The sequence below is a fragment of the Streptopelia decaocto genome (assembly GCF_964273445.1).
Source record: "Streptopelia decaocto genome assembly, chromosome: 4".
In the NCBI taxonomy this organism is placed as follows: domain Eukaryota; kingdom Metazoa; phylum Chordata; class Aves; order Columbiformes; family Columbidae; genus Streptopelia; species Streptopelia decaocto.
In genome coordinates, this window is record NC_138658.1 from 71322788 (window position 1) to 71344741 (window position 21954).

A 21954-nucleotide genomic window follows, 5' to 3' on the forward strand; every position below is an offset into this window, starting at 1 on the left:
TTGTTTTCTTGTTTTATGACTTATTTTTGTTTAGCAAAAATACAGAACATTTTAGGCACAGTTATGACTGTTATTTGAAGACCAAAAATAGCTGGATACCATTTTTGTTTTATACTTTCCAGCTTTCATCCCGTGGATCTTGGTGAAGCCTGCAGGAACTGTAAGACCGTTGTCTGATTGACAAGGAACAGAAGAAGCTGCACACTTCTGCAAGTAAAATTAAACACAAGGCACGTTGGCACTGATGCTTCTGTAAAACAAGCTTTCTATGCCTGCTGCCTCTAGCATTCAGAGACTATAGAGGTATGCATGTAGATAGAAAGTAGGTGTACCTGAAGACACACAAACTTGAAAAATAAAAGCTATTTTGCTTTGAAAGAGGAAGGAAAAACCCCAATTTTGTATACAGGCAAAATAGTGTCTAAATTGAAGGGTTTTTTTCCAGTTTTCCGTGAGTTTTCAGCTGCTTTCTAATGGGACATAGAGAGTGAAGAGGAATGCAAGCATACATTCTGACCCCACACCAATTTTTTTTCTGCAACTGGTGGCCCACAGAAATTTGGTGTCTGTGGTTTTCCAGCCATGAAAGTAATCCATTGAGTGGAAATCTGTGGAGAGGTTTAAAATTTATTTTATTTTATTTTATTTATTTTATTTTATTTTATTTTATCTATTTTATTTTATCTTATTTTATTTTTTTTAAAGTTTATTTTATTTCCTATGGATGAGATACATTTGGTGTTTTGATGTCCTTCACAATGTCAGAGACTGATTATGCTTAGCACAGTTTCTATTTAAAGAAATAGGACTGGGATCCTCAAGGCAATGGTTTCTGACAACATTACTCCGTATGTTTTTCTCTGTTTTCACCTTCCTTCAGTTGTGAGGGTATGGGGGTGGGGAGAGGAGAGAAGATAATTACTGAATTTACCGTCACTATATTTTGTCCAACAATTACATTGTGAATCCAACAAAGAATGAGGCTGTCAGTCCTGAAGATTTTAATCCTTCCTGAGAAACTGGTAATGGTAGGGCCCTCATGGTTACGACTCTCCTTGTAAACAGGGAAAGGTCCAATGCAGGAATGGTAAGGAAGAAAACCTTCATTTTGGCCCAGAATCAGAGAACAAGATTAAGAACTCTAATCCAGTTTCCCTGTAAGTATCTGCAGTCTTCGAGGAAAGAATCCATCTTTGTTTTTTCAAATGAAAATGATTCAAAGTATCTCAGTCCCCCACTGGTAAGGTAGGAAAACAAAAGATCTAGACTCAGTTGTATTCCATTAACCTCGTATTTGATGTTGAAGACCGCGATAACCTCAAGAAGTTGGAGTAATGGAGCTCTAGAAGTAGGATAAACGGAAAGCCTCTTGGATGCTCAGTACAAAGCATCATGCACTCCTATTCCAAGGGAAGAATCAACCACAACTTTTGTGATTTTTGATATTTGTTTGTCTACTCTGCACTTAGAAACCTCAAATGACTTCCCAAGTTAATGACTTCCAATGGTTCAGTTTCTTTTATCATTTAGTAAATTTTTCTTGTAATAGCTGTGCCAAATTATGCAGCCTGCATGTATTGTCCTGTTCCTGGACACATTCATAACATGTAGTCATGGAACCAGAATGATCTAGTCTGGTGATGTGCCTTTTGGCAGTAATTTTTCTTCGAAAGGAAAAGGCTAGTTTGATATATTAAATAATTCTGTGCTGGATCCGGAGCTAAATGATTTGTTCTCATTTTAAGTGTTGTTCTGGAAGTGTGACAGCATGTTTCAACATGTGAAGTTAGCTGGTTCAGTCATTGTGAGGATAAACAACAAAACCTATTGAAGTTTAAATCTACTTAGTAATAAATAAGTAAGCCTTCAGTAATTTTAACAGTGAGCAATATACTTTAAAACTTGTGGGACTTTTGTACAGTTCTTCTAGAGGGCTGCCTGGGCTGGAAAGATCATCCACTTCTCATATAAATAGACTCAGCTCTTTACGGAACCTGTGGATACGGAATTCTGTGCACAGGAGGGAGTGAGCTGGATGTAATTCAAATACCATCCTTCAACAAACACTCAAAGAACTTGTATAAAAGTACCCACGAAGTCTCCTTGCTCTTTTTCTCAGTGGAGTCTGGCTCCTGGAACAGAAATAAATTATGGAAAATGTTGCATTAGCATAGAATGGAGGAAAGGGCCTTAGAAATAAAGGGCATGCCCATGTCCAGATGGCTTAACCTGCCACAGAATTCCCATATTCCATTCAGATATACAGGAATTCTGGTTATGGGTGCTCAATCCATCTATGTTGAAACTTGCAATAGATTCCATTTTGCCAGGAGAATAATCAACGGAAATTCCAGTCAGACATCCTCTTGGCTTTTCTTGTTGATTTACCATGGGGTGGGGGCAGAAGGGAAGGATAATTTTCCAGTTAAAGTGCCACAAAGCTCAAACTGGTTGTCTGGTAACTCCCTCCTGGTGGACGATAGCATGTCACTTCATCTATATACCTATGGTGGCCTGGGACTTTAATCTGAAAAATAACAGGGTGTTTGTTTGTTTGTTTTCCCCATATGCCGTACCACCATATTAGAGATCGGGGGAAGTAATTAAGTGACATTCCTCACAATTTCAAAAGAAGCCTGTATGAAAGACTTTCTTCATGGTTCACTGTAAACTTTTCAACTCGATTTCCTTTGCTGATCAGCCTTATTTAAAAGGTGGTGGGGAAATAATTGAAAATAAATATGAAACATTATTTATTAATTGGGTTACTGTATTATGCATAATATTTCATAGACAATTTAAATAATATTAGTGTTGTAAGTCTATGTACTGCACTTCAGAGGATGTATGATTTAACTGTAATAATAACATTTTTATTTGGGGTTTTTACTCTGAAGACAGCTAAGAAAAATCTCAGAGCTTCCCAAAACCACTCTTTTCAAAGAAACCACAATGTTACAGAGCCCTTTCATCATCCAGCATACGGTACTGTAGAACACAAAAATATACACTGTGCTACTTTAATTCACATTTGCAGGAGACACAGTCTGTGTGAGTATGTGCAATTATGAAATGGTAACTTTTTTTTCCTCTTGACTTTTTTAGCTGCCTCACCCCTTTTATTTGAACACATACATATGGTGTGTGAGAGTGAGCAAGCTCTCTGTAAATGTTTGGAAGGAGCATCTGTCAGACAATAAAACTTACAAGAAAACATGCTTCTCATTTAAAGTGTATTCACCAGAACTATTTCAGTGCTGGAATAGGTTCATTTGTATAGCTTGGAGGCATTAATAAGAGCAGAGAACTGTAAAGGCACCAGAAAACTCGAACTGTTGCTAAGAATCCAAGATATTTTTTTTTAAAGCATTTCTTCTATTCGGCATCACAGTCTTCTGATAGGAACCTGAACCAGTTGACAGACAGGAAACCTCCGGTAGTCCATCCAAAAAGATTGCAAAGGAGAAGATGGCATGCTTTTTGCAAACCTGGAAAGTCTAAAGATTACAATAGTTGTTGGACCAAAGGGACCCTCTTCAGGCATAAATAGCAAGACTCCTACTGTCTTCTCTTGCAGACCAACTCAGCTGCCAGCAAAAGCAGGTGCTCTCCCCCTACCAGGGCTCCAGAGGAAGCATTTAGTGAGTATTCACAGCTCTTTTTACAAATTAATATATTATTAGAGTTTGAGTTATATTTTTACAGTTTTCTCAAAGGACAAAAGCATTTAAAAGTAAGTTTTTAAGGCTGTTATTTTAAACAATTGCTGGAGTTCAACAGTCTGATGCAATTACCATATTCATTTAAAAGCAAAATTTGTACAACCTATGACAGCAACTTTAAAAAAATATTGTTTTTTAACAACTATGTAGCTTAAACAATCTGAAGTAATTACAATGTATTTTTAATGCATAAGTTATGACAGCAAAGTAATTTATATAAATATGAAATGATTTGACTTTAAATGTTATGCCATAAAACAGCCTTTGTAGAATACAAAATTAAAATAAATCATTTCTTTTGGCAACGTAACCTGCAATTTAATCTTTAGAAGAAAAAATATAACACTAATGTTTTCCACAGAAACAGTTGCTACTCTAATTAATTCAAGATGTGGCTCTAATAAGATTTCAAAAGAAAATCAGAAACAGATTTTTCTCAGAGGTAGTACTATGGATGAGGTTAAGATATTTTTATATTCATTAGAAACACTTGTCCCAGGTAGAGTTACAGATTTGTAGTATATAGCATGGAAATATCAAACCTGAAAGCACTACAGTAATGTTTTTAGAAGCATAATAATTTTTAATGTTTCAGATAAATGCTTTCTTTTGGGTTATAACTTGCAGTAGGTTACATTTTATTATGTAACTCTTATTCAATTTTGAGTTTAAAGTGACTAATATGTCTTTTTTTTTGTGTGTGTGTGGAAGGGAATGGAAAACCTGATGTTTGTCTACTGCTCCTGTAAAGTTATCTGGACGTTCCTTGTAACAATCCTGGGTTATGCCAGCAGCTTGCCTGTGGGTGATGATTCTATTTGCGCGACAGAGGAACTTGCCAAGTACAGCATTATATTCACAGGGAAATGGAGTCAGACTGCTTTCCCTAAGCAGTATCCACTTTATAGGCCCCCAGCACAGTGGTCATCAATGTTAGGTAAGTTTTAAGAACAGATACATCTGTGATATTGTTTTTTCTTCTTATTATTAATAATAAATTTTAAAATAACTAATGAAAAGGGGAAAAAAATAGCTGAAGTTATTAAGACTGAAATGCAGAAATTGAAGTATCCACAGTGCTTTCAAAAATCTCCAACTGTTTTCAATTGGATTCTGTTTTCAATTGGCTGCAGCTGAAATAAACAGTGATAAGCCAAATGCTTCAGTGTTCACTCATTTTTATACACATTTTTTTTAACCTCAGAAGTAAAACCAATAAATTGAAGAAATAAAGACAATCTAAACCAGACTTTTATGTCATGCCATGTATTCACTCAAATAGGTGTTACTCATAGTTCTGACTACAGCATGTGGAAAAAAAATGAATATGCCAGCAATGGTGTACGGGATTTTGCTGAAAAGGGTGAAGCGTGGGTATTAATGAAAGAAATAGAAGAAGCTGGAGAGAAAATTCAGAGTGTACATGGAATCTTCTCTGCTCCTGCCATTTCCAGTGGTACAGGACAAACATCCACTGAATTAGAAGTGCATCCAAGACATCCCTTAGTAAGTAAATGCACATATTCATTTTCAAAGTTTATTTTATGTCACTAGCATGAAAAATTAAATGTTTGAGTTCTCGCTTTTAGAAACAATATAAAGCAAAGAATTACTAAAAAGCATGGCACATTGCAGGGAGCACTTTGCAGCTTCTAGAAAGTAGAAGAACATAATGACCTTTCTTTCAAAAATTTTAAGTTAAAATGACCATAAGCAGCACCGGAGCATTTCTCAATAAGTGATGCAATCCTGATGGATTTTGTTTCATTAGGTCTCATTTGTTGTACGAATTGTTCCAAGCCCTGACTGGTTTGTGGGCATTGACAGCCTAAATCTCTGTGAAGGAGACCACTGGATGGAAGAAGTGGCAGTAGATCTATTTCCATACGATGCTGGAACTGATAGTGGTTTCACATTTTCCTCCCCAAACTTTGCCACTATTCCACAGGACACAGTTACAGAGGTAGGTGTATGTACATAGTTTAGAACTTCATACCTGTATGTTTTGAGTCCTCCATTTAAAAAGACCCTATGACTACAGGACAAACTCTTGTGAAACTTATTTTAGAGTGCTGATAATGTCCATGTATGGATTTATTACATAGCTGATGACCCTACTGCTTTGGTTTATTTTCTGTATCTTTCAAATGTATCAGGTATATGCAAATGGTTCATGAAAATTTGTCTCTATATTTAAAGTATTTTTCTGTAAAAGCTGACTATTTTAATATTATTTTAACAATTCTTAAAACACCAGGAAAATAAAAATATTCACAAAAGTCCTGGCATTCCTAAATATGCATGTAGACAGGAAAATTCTCAGTAGTGAATACTGTTGTGGGGAGGAGCTTTTAGTTCAAAGTATTGCTGAAACCTGACACTGTGACATTTCAGGGTAAGGAGCTGAGGGAGAGCAGAGATCTCCATCACTACTGCAGTGACCCCACTTTCAGTATCTTTTGCTTGTTTGCTACTCTATATGCCTCATACTTGCTTTTGTCCATTAGGGTGGTGGGGAGCCGAGGATGTTGATTCGAATGTTTTGAATGCTATAATCATTCCTTTAATCCTTCCTTTAAGGTCAGTTTTTCTAGAGAGAAATGCTGTGCTAATGAATAATGAGAAAAGGAACAGAGAAGCTGAGAAACAGCACATTTGGCCTCCATTATACATGTTACAGCTGCTATAGCAGACCTAACATTATTATTTAGTACTCTTGTGTTCTTTCTTTCAATAACATTTGCCACTTCCCATCAAACCATTCCATTTTCAGTACCTCCCACTGCAGTCCTCTATCTAAAGGCTGGCACAAGTCATTGTGCCCAGTCTTAAAGCATTATGCATAAAAATTAAAAATTCTGGGATTACCAGCAGTAGTTGTGTGAACTGAGGTTCATATAAACCGGTTATATGCATTTTACTTGCCAAAAAAGTATTAGCATGTTGTGTAAACATGATTTTACAGTTATCTTCTTGTTAATATGATGTGGTTTCTTGAAGGTTCCCCTTTTTACTTCACAGATCACTTGTTCATCTCCAAGTCACCCAGCAAACTCATTTTATTATCCCAAACTCAAAATTTTGCCACCTATTGCTCATGTAAAAATGGTGAAATTAAGGAAAAACCAGCTGGGCCTTTCTGCACCTTATTTTAATCTTCCAGCTAAAAGCAATGAAGTAATAGACTCTGTCTCAGGTAAGTGATTAGTACTTTGACATGCTCATTGCCATTATTTCCATTCACTCAAGAAAATACTTTGAAATCTGGCAGATGATTGGGCAGGATATTTTCCTGTCTGCATAGGAATAGTTTCCAGACTCAAACCTGGGAAATAAAACAAGCCTGTTGACATAAAAGAGAATCCTGGGAAGAATGAGGAAGGGATTGCACGTTTGAACTATGGTTCAAAGGTCTGGGTTATATCCACAGTGAGGGTTTCTCAAGCCTTATTATTGGGGTAGATCAGTGAATTTTATGAGAAAGAAACAACACTTGGTCAGAATAAGGATTCCCAAATGCTTTGCAACTTTGAAGTTAATATTAATCCTTTAGTTTTTACATGATAGAGCAAAGAACTATTATTGTCGCATCTTTCTGGGTCAGAGGGTTTGATAGTTATATGCAATAAGAATCGGTATAATTCAATTGATTTGGACATATTTGTCATAGAAACATACATCCTGACAACAAAAATAATGTTCTCACTCATTTTTCTTCCTGAAAAATATTTGCTAATAACTTTGTTTGGGTAGGAAGACATGTAAACTACTGATTCAAGTCAGTCTTAAGGGTAATTTTCGAATCTCCAGATTAACAAACACATAACTAACATGATATTTGCTCTAAGGGGAATAGAGCAGTTGGACAATGTCCACTAAGATTTTCTCCTTACATTTTTCTTGTGGATTTTTACAAAGTGTAAGACGAAGGGTTAAAAATAAGAAGACTGACTTCCTAAATACTGAGAGACAGCAGTAGATGAAATCCCCAATGTATTCCTAGAAGAGCTGCTATGTTCCAAGAGCTTCTCCAGAATGTCTGAAGATTACGTGTCTCTAGCTCTGTGCTGAGCTCATCTCACAGCCACTAAAACTAAACTCATTCCCTATACAGGGAATAATGCATGATTTATACTTTAACAAATGTATTTCTCTATCAATGTATAGTTTTTGAATGCATTTCTATTAGTAAATAAGAAATATTCAAAGTGAGTGCTACATATTTCATTTGCAGTCAGGGACCTTTCCCACAATTTTTGAAAATAATATTTGGCCCTCTTTAGCATGTAAATTTAAAATAATACATGTAAAGTGTGGTGTTTCAAAAATAGTTTTTAATGATATATCCCCACTTGACTGTGTATTCACCAGTAAATCAGTCTATTTTAAAACATATTCCAAAATCAAAAGTACAGATGAAACTGTCCCTCATTCCCTCTAGAAACATGGGAACGAGTGATCACAACAGAAGTGGGGAGTTCCATTGTAATACCAGAAAATTATACCTGAGGTCACACATTTAGTACGGCATTTAAAGCCAGTTTTGTGGACACCTATTTTACCTACAAGTGCTGTAATTCACAGTTTTCGTGTAATTTCCTGTGACAAGCAATATCCTCATTTAACCTACTAAGAAATAGTCACCTATGTTTTTATGAAAGGTATTTTAAGTGGAAGCATATATTATGGAAAGTACTTCAGAGTTTCTGACTTATTTTCTTGCAGTAAATTAAAATTACATTGAAAATCCTTTTAACATTAAAAAACTTCTAGTGATGGAACATCTTTGTTGGCAAAGGGAACTGTAATGTACACACTAAACAAGAGGAAGATGATTTACTGATTACAAAATGGGACTTTCCTACTTCTGAAGTGGAATAGAATTCAGTATGAACAACTACAGGAACAATATCTAGCTGCAAATAAATATAAAATATACCAAAATAAAGGAGAGAACTGCTTTAGACCCAGTGTTTTTAGTAAGCCATGCAAAGGCAAATTAGTTATAAAATTGACAGTAAATGTTTTGTAATACAATCTTTTGAATGTAATTATTTTAAGCATAGGGTGTTTTTGATAGAAATTCTATATGTTCAAATTAGAAAATATAATACCTCAGTGTCTCAACTGCTATAATAATAATAATAATACCAGTGTTGATGGGCTTAGGAGCTGAAAACAGACATTTTTATTTATGAGACAGCATATGGATTATATTAATATCACATGCAATTTTGGATAAGTAAGGACAGTATTTGATCATCATTCCTTAATGTTTTGCCAACTATGTATTTGCCTTAAGCACACATTTATGTAAAGTTACCTTTTTATTGTGTATATTGCAGAAACACCACTGGACTGTGAGGTTTCCCAATGGTCTTCCTGGGGTCTCTGTCGAGGTCCTTGCAGCAAAACAGGGACCAAGATCAGAACTCGTTTTGTACTTCTTCACCCTGCCAATAATGGGAACCCTTGTCCAAATCTGGATGAAGAAACAGGATGTGAACCAGAGAATTGTGTCTGAAATAAAGAAAAGATGATAATTTAGATAATTTAAAAGTAGGATAAGTTTAATTAAATCTAAACTACATGTCAGTCAATGTTCCTTATAATTTGGGTATGCTGCACTATTCTGCTGAAAAGGTATATTAGACTGGTTTTGAAAGTTGTTCTTTAATATAAAGATTTTGGGGGGTTAAATTTCTAAATTTTAGTACGACAACAGTACTTCATCATTTACAGACCGAGAAACCCCAGATAAATCCTGGCTATAAATATACTATAAGTTCTTGGAGTACCCTCTAGTGGCAGAAGAGAAGACATTTGGAAATACACACAAAAATCTTTCAATGACAAAATCTAAACTAATAATGTTCTTAAATACTGTAATTTGTTGATCTACAGCTATTTATACCTAGAAATTAAGTTTTTCTCTAAATTATGTTTTTATAATTTATTGGCATTTTTGTTGTCTTTCTAAACATGTTTAACATGCATTTCTTCAGAAACTACGTACATAAATCAGAGTGATCAGATGTTTGTGGTGTGGCAATAGTATAACTGAGTAAACTTGTCTTGAGACTTATGAATACATGAAAATGTCTCTTCTTTTTTCCTCAAAAAGTGAGAATAGTTGTCGTGAGGACACTCAGCCAGCAAAGTTACTAGAAAAATTCAGAAATGTGGATACTACTAGAAAACCTCAGAACTTAATGAAAAGTGTTTTCCGAGATTTTAAAGCTGACTGGTTGTATGTCCCTCATGTGACAAATATCTCAAAGTTAACACTGTTGACCATAACATAAATTATATCATTGTCTATATATATGCAGTAAATGTGTCTATGGTTCCTTAAATGTGTTTGCTGCTATTTCTGTTCCTCACCTTTCTACAAAGAAAACTTACCAATGTTTTAATGTTATCTAAAACTGAGGTGTACACACATATAACAAAACACAATATGCCAGAAACTGTCCTGACTGCAAGTTTTAATGCTCAAATAACTGTTATTATGAATGAATATAAAATGAATGAAACACATTGCTTATAAAAAGTTGTGGCTACCAACTAGGAAAAGGATTTTTGAGTAACGCCACTCAATAGAATATGTTTACAGTCAGCCCACAAAACTTTTACAGCACACTGTGATTTTACAAACATGCAGCACAGATATTGAACAGGAGGGTTGATTTGAGTAGGTTCCTTTTGGAATGAACCAAATATGAGAATTTTTATTATGTACTTAAAGGGGCACACTGTATTCTCTGTAGGGCTGAAACATTTAAAAGGTAATTTTCTTCCAGGAGATAAATCTTGCAAAGACTCAAAGACATTTGAAACGTTATCACACTAGGCTAGGCTGGTCCTGCAAATGTGGATAAACACAGAGATGTTAGAGCTAAGTTTAGGAATATCTGTATCTTGCATTCTGCAGACTCCCACTGTTGCCTGTTTTACTTACTCGGTTTATTATACTTTATTTATGTTAAGGTTCCTCTGTTTCCACTCTATAATGGAAGCAGTGTCATTAGTATTATTAGTATTAGTATTATTTTTACATTTTGTGTTTAGTGGAATTCTCTGCCTTTTCAATTTTTTCTTCTTTTTATATTAATTTTTACCCATTCTATGTTTTCTGTTAAACTTATTTCCTATATAGTTACACAATTATTCCTGCCTCAAAAACATATATTGAAGAATATATTTAAATATTCTCTGAGGACAGGAACTAAACTCAGGAAAGGTCTTGGGTAGAAATCAGATGCAAGTTTAAACTTACAGAAAACAAACCCACAAACCACAAGGTGTCCTTGGAGGAACCTTCCCAGAAGTTCTCTGAAAACTAGAATTTTACTTCTTCAAATGTCTGGGACATGGATTTATCTTAAAAATTTTGGAACAATGCAGAAACACAGAGACTCTTCCTTCCTTTTCCCTTACATGCAGTGTTACAGGTGACTGGCTGCCAAGATGCTGTGCCAATATGTGAGATTTAGGGAAGGAAATAGGTAAATTAATTTCTGTGTTAAACTAATGTCAGGAGACACTTTGTCAGTAAACTTGAAATGGATTTGTAAAGATTGTTTTTAGCAAGAATTTTTGTAGGAAGAATCAGCTTTGGTGCCTTGGCAGATATCTTTGCAGAATGGAAAGTGTGGTTAAAGGTAAATGTAGCAGCAAGAGTCACCACAGACTTGAACTGTGGTCCTACAAAAAGTAGGAACACCAAATTCAATTCCCATGATGGAATAGGGTACCTCATTACTGAGAACAGCTTGGCCAGTACCTTAAGAAATTTGAGGACAGTTAGCTGTGAGCAAAAAAAAGATCTTCCTATTGTCTCCTGGGAGGTAGGAGTGCCAGCTGAAGCTGTCTATATATTTATGCTTTTCTACAGGCTGTGGCTTCTCTGCAGGCAACCAATACAGCACCTTGGTGGTGAATGATTAGGAAAAAACAGGTTAACATTGTAGATAAGTCAAGGCATGTGAAGGACTGATTTGATCTGTGAACTAAACAGCTCTCCCTGGTACCACAGCAGAACGTTTGCTGTGTGAGCCTTGGGTGGACTAAAGAAAAGGGCAGATATTTCATTCTAACAGATACTCCAGAATGCCTGGGATAGATGCCCAGGGTATGTGTGTGCCTGTGAGAGAGAAATAGACTTACAAACTGAGACCCTGTTCCATTTTGCCAAGTAAACATGCCTTCCCACAATTGAGGAGAGGCTGTGTCAGAGCAGGTAAGTGAACCCACCACATGTGACCTAATCTCATCCACCAAGTCTACTATGAAATGTTGCAGGCAATTATCAAAATAGTGCAGAATCTGGTGTTAAAGATGATTCTGGAGAGAGACAGTCTTGGATTCATTGAAAAATAGCTCTAATACCCTAGCAACACTGCCTAAATTGAGCATGGTCATGGAAAGCAATGTGTTTCAAACTTCTAGAATGGAGGCAAAGCGTATGCCAGCCTTTCTGAACACTGAATGAGCATTGTCCCTTCTGGAGTGTGAGCAAAAGATCTGAGAGTATTCAATGGTATTAAAGGCAAAGAAGTCAATTTAATTATATTCCCAGTACCAGATAACAGAAGTACATTGGGAATATCTGATCTGTCATGAATGATTCAACAAAATAAAGTAGCTCAGACTGCTCTATGACAATATTTAATGTGCTCAGAAAATAAATCTAACACTTGATACAGGAATCCTGGAGTCACCTAATCCGGTTTAATGGGATGAAGCATACAGAAGTTTTGGCCATGATAATTTGCAAGTACTGCAAATGCTTGAGACAAAATGCTCTCAATATGCTGTATGAAAACCCAATCACCAGGAGGCTGATTATTTTTATTGGAAGTCCAGCAGCCCTACTATGTTAGCGTTTGTTAGCCAAATGTAAAGAAGTAATGTGTCTGTCCCAACTGGTCTGGACAGAGTGAAGGACAATGTGGAATCCTCTGGTACCTCTTGTTTGTGTTCTGTCATTGGAACATGGAATTTCTGAAACTTCAGGTAGTCAATCAAAACCTATATTTCCTGCAGGTGTATGTAGTAAGGCATGAGCATTTATGCAGGTGCATGTCAGTCAAGATTTCCCCATTGTGGAGGGTTAAGAGTCTAGTTATATGATGAGATTCTGTAAAATCTAAAATTATTTCTGATGTATATATGCTGAAGTAGTAAAGGAGCCCTAATATCACCCTTGAGACTCCTAAGGATTCAATGGCCATGAGATACAATTTGTATCTCTCTGCCCTTAACCATATGGAGTCAAAGAATAAGAAGTAATGTTTAAGGAATCAAGTCTGACAAACTCTTTATCAGTATAGGGATGTTGCATTTTGCTGGAGGTGAACTAATACTTGTGCTAGAACTTGTATGAAGATACTTCATGTTGGCAAATGGACTGAACTGATGATGGTTGTCAGCCTGTGTCAGTGCTAGATATTTTTACTGAGATAACTTCACAGATAGCAGGCGCAGATACGGGCAATAAACATAAATCAGTATTTTTTTTTTTTTAAGATATGAATTAATCCAATAAGAGTTACCTTCCTGAAATGTTAGATATTTAGGTTGCGGATGTTGATGATGAGTCCTTCTTCCTTGCCTCTAGGAAAACACAAGTACTTGTGCTATGATGGAGCCAGTTCTACAGCTACTAGTGCTAGCAGAATGCATCTCCTACCAAAGCAGATTCTCAGAAGGGCTGCTCAGGAATGGACAGGAAGACCAACATAATTTTATTTACTAGTATAGGTGTAACCAAAAAACAATAAATGCAAGTGGGACATTTAATGAGGTAATTGAAAGAAATGTTCAGAGGAGGCGTTGGACAATATGAGACAAGAGCTAGTCATGACCCCTTGGTGTGTGCATAGTGTTGAGGATGCAACTTATGCAGCTGAGCATTTGATGGCTGTATAAAACCAAACCATAAAATAAAATCCAACTTCCACCTTTTCAAGCAAAACAAATGTTGGTAAAATTCCAGCAAGGAAATGGTGTTTTCCCTGTTTACAGCACTGTGAGCCACATACATGGCATGTGTGTGTGCAGTAGAGGTGGATTGTGTCCCATATCCTGAAGTCAAGATGAAAGGACTCTGAAGTGAACTGAGAGGTCCATAAAAGGCACATTCAGGGATATCACCGAACAATTTCACCTGCAAATGCCACATGCTACTGAGGAATAGGGCAGGGTTGGAGAGAGTCAGTGAGCAAAATACAGAGCCTTCCACAGGAGTGTAGAGAGCTTGTGGAAGGGAAAATGAGCTCAAAGATTTCCCTACTGGAAATGATTCCCAAGGTGGGTCCTCCCCGCTGGACAAGGACCGTGTATTGTCTCACATTAACACCAACCTTTCAGACCCAGTGGTCTCAGTTTATAAGACAAGGAACACTTAAATGGTAAACGAGTTAATCATCAGACATACAGATTGGTCTGTATTAGTACAAAGGATAAAAATAACCCCTCAATCATTGTTTGATTTACACCATAACTTTCTTTAGAGAATTTATTAGGCAGTATCTAAGAAAAAGACAGTCTTCTGTAAAAAGCTGTTTTCAGAAAGTGTTAGAATTTTCTTATTTTCCCTGTGGTATCATATTCATTAGTGTTTCAGAGTCTTTTATTTTCCAATTTCTTTTGGCTTTTTTTGTATTTCTTTCAGCCCTTTTATGTAGTCCCTGTGGGTTTTGTACAGGATTGTACAAGATTTCTTAGTAGAAGAGGAGTGAAGCTCTGGAATAATCACCCAGAATAAATGGGAAATAAAAGTTAACAAATTCATTTAAATTGAATATTGTGCAGTTTATGGAAAGAGACAATGTAAAGTAATCTAGGGAAATGAGACCTGAGAGGTCCTTTCCAGTTTCATGTTCTTTTATGTATATAAAATACATTTTTGATCTAGGTGCTGAGAAATAAGAAGGCTTTTATAAGTTATCTTTTTCATGTTATCTCATTCTGCAGAACATACTGTAGTTATTTATAAATGTGTAACCACCAGCTGCCTTTTCTCACAGTTTTTTTTTTCTCTCTCAAATACACACTGAGAAGCAGCAAACAAGGAATGACCACAGCACTACATGCATTTGTAAATAGTTTTCTTCAAAAGCAGCACAACTGGGATATATAAAAACATGAAAAGCCAATTAATAGGGCTTCTTATGAACTCTTGGATTTCTTTTTCACTTGCTTTGTATTTTCACAGCGGAGAAAGAGAAGAGAAATGTATAATTGAAGACGTTCCCAGTGACACACTGGTAATCGGTAGGTACCTGTCAATGCTATATGATGATCTAACCTATGCAATGATAAAGATAGCTTGTAATGTAACAGGAAAATCTGTGATTGATGAATATAGAAAAAACATGGTGACAAGGGCACACTGAAAATAACTCCCCACAGCAGGGGCAAGTCATAATGTTCTCACACATTGTGTGTAACCATCACCCAAGGAAATGCAGGTTTCCAGAGCACTTAACTGACTAGACAGAGAAAAAGAATCTCTTCTAATTCTACAGCAGTGGAATTGCTGCCTCCATAGGTGCTTCTACACATTCGGACAGATTTACTCGTTCATACCAGTATTTCTGTAACATGGTTTTCCCCATGTGAATGGGAAAGCTACTTTTTTGATTAACACTGTTCAGGAAAGAAGCAATTCAAGATGTACTAAAGTTCCATTTCACCTGTGATATCACAAACACATTAAATTCACGTCAAAGACTGTAAATGTAGGACTGAAAGGGGGATAGGAAAAATAATATAACTCTCTCTCTCTTTTTTAATAATGTGATAAATATGAAAGGAAATCCAGTAAACGTAATTCGAATACTGGTAACATGCTTTTGGAGGTCTCATCATACTGTCTGTATGCTAATCTTGTCAGAGCATTAGGAGTAATTAGAAAGTATTGTTAATCAACTGTTTTTGTAGTATTCTAGAACATTTTCTAGTACAGTAAAACTTTATTGCATTTCACTCTGTCATAAAATGCCCCCTGAGCAATTTCAATCATAAGCACATGAAATACATATATTGTTTTATTGTAAATAATTTATCTTTATATTTTTGCTGAAAAAGCAATAGAGCTGTTTAATATTAAGCTATGTTTTATTTAACAGATTTTCATCTCTGTTTTCATTCAGGGAATTACAAAGTACAAAGTTGGGACATACATGAACAAGACTTTCTTAAATCCGCTCCTGGTTTGGGAATGTTTGTGACTGTCACAAGTCCTTCTGCTGAGGTAAATGTGTCTTATGAATGTTTCTGTAGGATTTATGAGTTGACTTTTGGCACTGGCATGCAGCACTATCTAAAAATAATAGACACTTTTTGGGAAACATAAATCCACAGTCTACCAGCTAGTTCAGTATTTTGATGCTGAAAGGTATAAGCACCTTATGAGTGCTATCAAAGTAAACAGAAATTACAATGTTTGATATTTGTATGGACTATTTTTGCATCACCAACAGATTTGGGAAATTGTGTCATTAAGAATAGTGACAACTGAGAAAAAAAAGGTTTAGATTTAAAAAAAATGAAAATTCACTGAAGAAGTAAAATGGTACAGAATGTGCTTGAGCAGCAGAATGGAAGTTTGATGATAAACTAAATTGCAAAAGTCAAGATTACCATGAGGGTACATAAAGCCATCATGCATAGCAACTGTCTGCATTGCCATGAGGTCCTGAGCTTTTCCAGCAATAGACAATTTATTTCTGTGCCTAGGCAAGGTCTTAGTTTTCAAACCTTAAATGCTTTAGAGAGCACTGGGTTTTGTACATTGCAGAAATCTATAGCATTTCAGTTTTTACTGTGAGCTAAATTTATTTTTCACTACGTCTATTCTGAAATTCAGATAAACCTGATGATTTCAGGAAGTTAATTGATTATTTTTTACATCCAATTTACAGTACTGTTTTTTGATTGTTTTATTGGCATTTATAATGTACATAACACTGGAACAGGCTGCCCAGGGAGGTTGTGGAGTCTCCTTCTCCGCAGACATTCAAAACCCACCTGGACACCTTCCTGTGTAACCTCATCTGGGTGTTCCTGCTCCGTCAGGGGGATTGGACTGGATGAACTTTTGAGGTCCCTTCCAATCCCTGACATTTTGTGATTCTGTGACATAACCAACATATATTACATCTAAATTACAGGTAATATTGTCAAAACTGTATGGGCCACAAGGAACATTTTCTTTTACATCCTATCTATCTGGGGAGTACATTATCTGTTTCCAGTCTAACTACACAAGACTTATGTCATTTCCAGGAAGCAGACTGGTAGGTGTATTTCTTAAATATTCTTTGTTGTCATACTAGCAATGATATCCAAACTGCAGAGTTTACAAACTAGATTAGAAGTTGGTCTAACTTCCCACAGATAATTCAACATTTCTTAGTGATTAAAGAAAACAAACCTAGAATTGTGAAGATGAAGAGATAAGAAGACTCTTATGATATTTAAGAAGTCGAGATTAAAGAGGCAAGATTAATAAAACTATAGAATGATTTAATGTTTGGATGGTGCTTTGAATATGAAAAATTCTGATCAATAAGATTGGCTATTTGCTTCAAACAGACACATGTAAGATTGACTAACACAAGCACTTTTCATAAAGATATTACATATCTTCACTGAGACTGAATGCCTGAAGAAAATATAACATTTTAATTTTTGAAAGATATTCAACTTCAGAATATGTTACCATACTTTACATTGTCTACTACCAACAAAGTTAGTCTTAATAGAGATTTTGAAAAAAAAGAAGACATCAGAAGTGATATCATTAATCTATTTCTATTTCAGCTAGAATGTCATTAGTACTGTTTTGAAAATTTTAGCTGTATGCCTCTTCACCAAAGGTAGTTGAACAGACGTGAAGAAATATTCTGTAGAGGTGTTTTTTTTTTTTCCACTTGACTGCAAGAGTTAGATAACCAGCTAGATACAAACATCTCATAAATGTGTTAAGTGAGGTAGACCCAATTTAATGCTAGATGTATGCTTTGGGAACGTGTAGATGACAGAACCAAGAAGAGCTAACAGCACTGAAGTGGGGCTATTACACTGGAATAAGTAGGTGTTCTTATGGGCTGATTTATGGAAATTACTGGAAATTTAATCATAGACATTGCAAAAGCACTTAGGTTGTCATAATACAAAAATTTGTGGAGCTCAGCAACTAGAAAGGGTAAGGCGGATAAAGCATTGGTTGGTCATAGTTAGCTACACACCATGAATGTGTTTCTGAGGATACAGCAGGAGATTTTTGTCTGGTATAGATGGAGCGGTATTAATATAATTTTACATGACACATGCACCATGTATAGTTCTGGTCATCCTGATTAAAAGAAGGGAAGAGGTATGGGGAAGAACATTGAAAACACAGATATTAAATAGGGTGTTTGTTTAGCTTAAGAAAACAGAAGTAAAACAAGGAAAATATTATTCTTTATAGTTATATCTGCAGGAATAAAGATCACAAAAGAAAAAAAAAACACATTATTTAGCTAAATTAAATCTTTACGTGGTCTTCTGTAAGAACCAGATGTAATGACTGCTTCAAAACAAAGTCTAATAAATTAATGGACAAAGGCTACCATAAGGTTGTGAGGTGGATTTCTGAATGTTCAGTTAATTAACTCAAAAAGAGCTGAAAGAGCTGAAAATGGATGTGTTCTTCATTTGTGGTAGATGTCTGAGTACACCAAGCTTCTGTTGTGGTAATGCCAAACTTGAGGATTTCCGCATATTATCTGTTTGGCTAAAACTTTTTAATCTCCTCTTAGATTCAAACCGGCTACTAGAATAACTTTTTCCTATTAATTTTAGTGAAATTGTTAATTCATGTCAAAATAAGTTGCATGATATTGCAAGTTGCATTCTTTCTCTGTGTTTATTGCTTGGTGGGTTTGGGCATTTTTGCTGTAGATCATTCAATAGTTTATAGGATATTGGGAGGTATTTCATACCAAATAAACTATGTGTGGAAAAAGGAAAAGAACTGCAGTAGTATTGAAGAATGTAATTTATGCAATAGTAGGATAGAATGTGAAATACAATGAGCAGTCCTAATAGCGCTCATTTTTTTAGTGCATTTGGACAAAGAACAGGAAACATTCATGGTGGTTTAATCAATACTAGCATAAAATAATGCCCTAACAGGAATGAAAGTTTTAAATGTATATATTTAATTAAAAATAATATTAAGAAACACTTTAAATATCCCACCTGATTCTAATTTTAGGAAGGATTTCTATAAGCAGTTAAAACTATTTTCCTATAATATGCTTAAACAGAAATTATCCACTGTTTGTTTGTTTTGTTTTTTTAAATAATTTTGAAAACACAGAAGACACAGTAAGGAAAATATTTTTTCTGTTTGCAGCGTATCCATCTGGACATCAGAGTTGGAGAACATTTTTTGGATGAATCTGTTCTTCAAGCCAAAGACAAAGTGAATGAAGTTAACATGAGACTGGAACATCTAATTGAGCAAATTCATCATGTGTCTAAAGAACAAAACTATGAAAGAGTATGTGTGTTGCCAATGGAAATGTTAAATATATTGTACATAGACTGATTGATTTATAAAGTATTATGAGATTTATTATTTAATTGCAGTGTTATTTTTAACTAACTCATTAAAATCCATTTAACCAACATACCCACATTACCTTGCAAAATATTTTTAAGCTGTCACTTAAAAAGTAATTAATCACTGTGAACTCATGCTTGTAGCAACAGGTGCTATTTTAAAGAAGGAATTTCCAAGTATAGTTTTCTTGGTCAGAGTTGGTAAGAGCAGCTGAGCAGGTGGCAGGTACCATTGCTGGTGATGTTGCCAGCTGTTGTTTCCATGCTGGTCTTTGTGGATAAACTTTATTAGAGTGGTTAAGGAAATGACTTATTTATATATCTCCGCACAGTTAGAAATAATGCCTTCCTTCAAACAACTGTATGCCCGTTGTCTTCGCTTTTCTATACATATGCCAGCAGTCAGACTGTATTTGAAATGCATCAACTAATTACAAAAAGAAAAATATGTATTGGCTGCAAAGAGTTTCTTGTCTGCACTATGAAGGTGACTGTAAACCTAAAAATGCTTGAGCGTGTACTAATGGAATATATTTAGTACAACATATATTTCTTGAACAAAGGAAAGCTCTGTTTACCTTTCAGCTTCAGGATACAGTGTGTCTGATTCTCAGTTTTGATTTGTAAATGGGTAGGAATAAGCTTTGATTTTTATCAACATGAAAAACATGTTTGTTCTCTACCATGCAGAAGAGGGATGCCTGTCTAGTTACCCAGACAGCAGCATGAAACATACAGATGCTAGAAGGTAATAATGCTTTTCCTTTTTTTACTTCAGGAGCGTGAAGAAAAATTTCGGAAGACAAGTGAAGAAACCAACAGCAGTATTTTGTGGTGGGCTATCGTACAAACAATAATCCTCATCTCAGTTGGAATCTGGCAAATCAAGTCTCTCAGAGATTTCTTGATATCTAAGAAGCTTGTTTAAGTCTTATAAAGTAAATGCACAGATTAAATAATTGAACACCATCTAACACCTAACCTCCGAAGTGACTTTGTATCTATGAGAAAACTGGTTGTAGATAACTCTCAGGCTTCTCTCATCCTCTACACTGGTTCTTACTCTGGTTTCTCAATCTGTATCGCAGCCTCTGGCATCCCTTTATGTTTTGCTCCTTGAATCTTTTATCCATTTCTTTTCCTCTGCAGATGTAAAGCTAAAACTAGAAGAGGGGCTTCATGAGTAAGGCAACATTTAAGTTCAACTCAGGACTGAGAAATCTAAAATAGAAATCTAAAACAATTTTCCAAATTTTTCAAAGTTCTCTAATGTTGTGGTTTAATCCTTGCTGGCAACTGAGCACCACGCAGCCACTCAATCACTCCCCACCCCCAGGGGAATAAGGGAGAAAATTGGAAGAGTAAAAGTGAGAAAGCTTACGGGTTGATATAAAAAAGTTCAATAAGATAATAATAACAACAACAATAATAATATGATGTAAGGGTTAATTTGGTGAGAGTGTCTTGAACTCGAGCTATGTTTGTGCAACACCTAGCTTTTCCTTAAATATAATTGTGATTGCTTTCTTTTAAAATATGCAAAGTTGAAGTGACAGTGGAGCTCACCCTTAATATTATGATCAGTGGTTGCAGCAATTGCCATGGAAGAGGGAGACCCAGACAAACCATTTGGAATTGCGCTTACTTTTTTTCTCCCAGGTAGGCCCCAAACATTAGGGTATAGAGTTAAGATCTGACCTTTCCCACAGTTGTTTATGTAAATTATAGTCTTTATGAAATATGTCAAAGTAAACCAAATTACAGGTTTCTTGGTAAACATCGAATTTGTGCCTATATATTTTATTTGAAGCTATTCTTACACTAAATTCTTCAGTCTGTTTGCGTGTTCTGTAATTATTTTTAATTATCAGCAACTGTAACATGACTGCTTAAGAAACTTACCAGTTTTTTACTTGATTGTGTATCCAATTTCACTTATTGCAGCTTGGCTGAATGCATGTTTATGCCTTAATTTAGCTAGTTTGTGTACAACTAGCATAGTAGCTAGAGTATCATGCAGTTACAAGTCAAAAGCTGCAGTTAAAAATTGAGATAATTAGCTTAACAAAGTAGTAATTGTGTAAGAAGAAGTGGGAGGTGGTTATAACATGACCCATCCCAGCAGTTGGTTAAGATGTAAAGGGACATTCTTGAAAAAGTTTCTAGAGAGCACTGTGATAGTAGAATGTTGTGGTTTGGCTTCCTGCTTGTATTTCCAGACCCTTCACTAATCTAAAAGTTAGTGAATGCTGAAATATCTGTAGACCGGTTATTATTTTAAAGGCACTGCTTGCTTTCTTTTTTCTGTCTTCTCACCTTTGTTTTCATTAGCAAGGAAATGACATCGCCCTTTAAGTTCACTTATGTTCACAGTACGGGCATGAAAATACAGCGGTGAGTGTGTAAGAATCCATAAAGTTGATATGAAGTTGAGACAAAAAGTGATGCTCTATGGACCAAATCAATCAAAACAAAATCTCATAAAGCTACTCAGTGAGGTTTGTCTTACATTTAAAAATTCTGTGACTTTAAAATTGTCACTTGAAATGTCCAGTAAATAAATGTTATTAAATTCACTTTTACAGAGCACTCACAACATGTCTTGTAA

General features: G+C 35.4%; 2 protein-coding genes across 2 annotated transcripts; both read left to right on the top strand.

Annotated features, from left to right (window-relative positions):
* The first annotated feature begins 3153 nt into the window (after positions 1-3153).
* SPON2 (spondin 2) lies at positions 3154-10124 on the top strand. The gene is made up of 6 exons (XM_082051031.1): positions 3154-3641; positions 4434-4659; positions 5005-5228; positions 5494-5685; positions 6744-6918; positions 9068-10124. The coding sequence occupies exons 1-6, from the start codon at positions 3474-3476 to the stop codon at positions 9244-9246; spliced, it is 1164 nt and encodes a 387-aa protein (XP_081907157.1). The 5' UTR covers positions 3154-3473; the 3' UTR covers positions 9247-10124.
* A 4748-nt stretch (positions 10125-14872) lies between these two features.
* LOC309438976 (transmembrane emp24 domain-containing protein 11-like) lies at positions 14873-20544 on the top strand (the record flags this gene model as incomplete). The annotated part of the gene is made up of 5 exons (XM_082051020.1): positions 14873-15002; positions 15884-15984; positions 16904-17029; positions 19138-19284; positions 20125-20544. The coding sequence occupies 5 exons, from the start codon at positions 14873-14875 to the stop codon at positions 20272-20274; spliced, it is 654 nt and encodes a 217-aa protein (XP_081907146.1). The 3' UTR covers positions 20275-20544.
* Positions 20545-21954: the final 1410 nt, after the last annotated feature.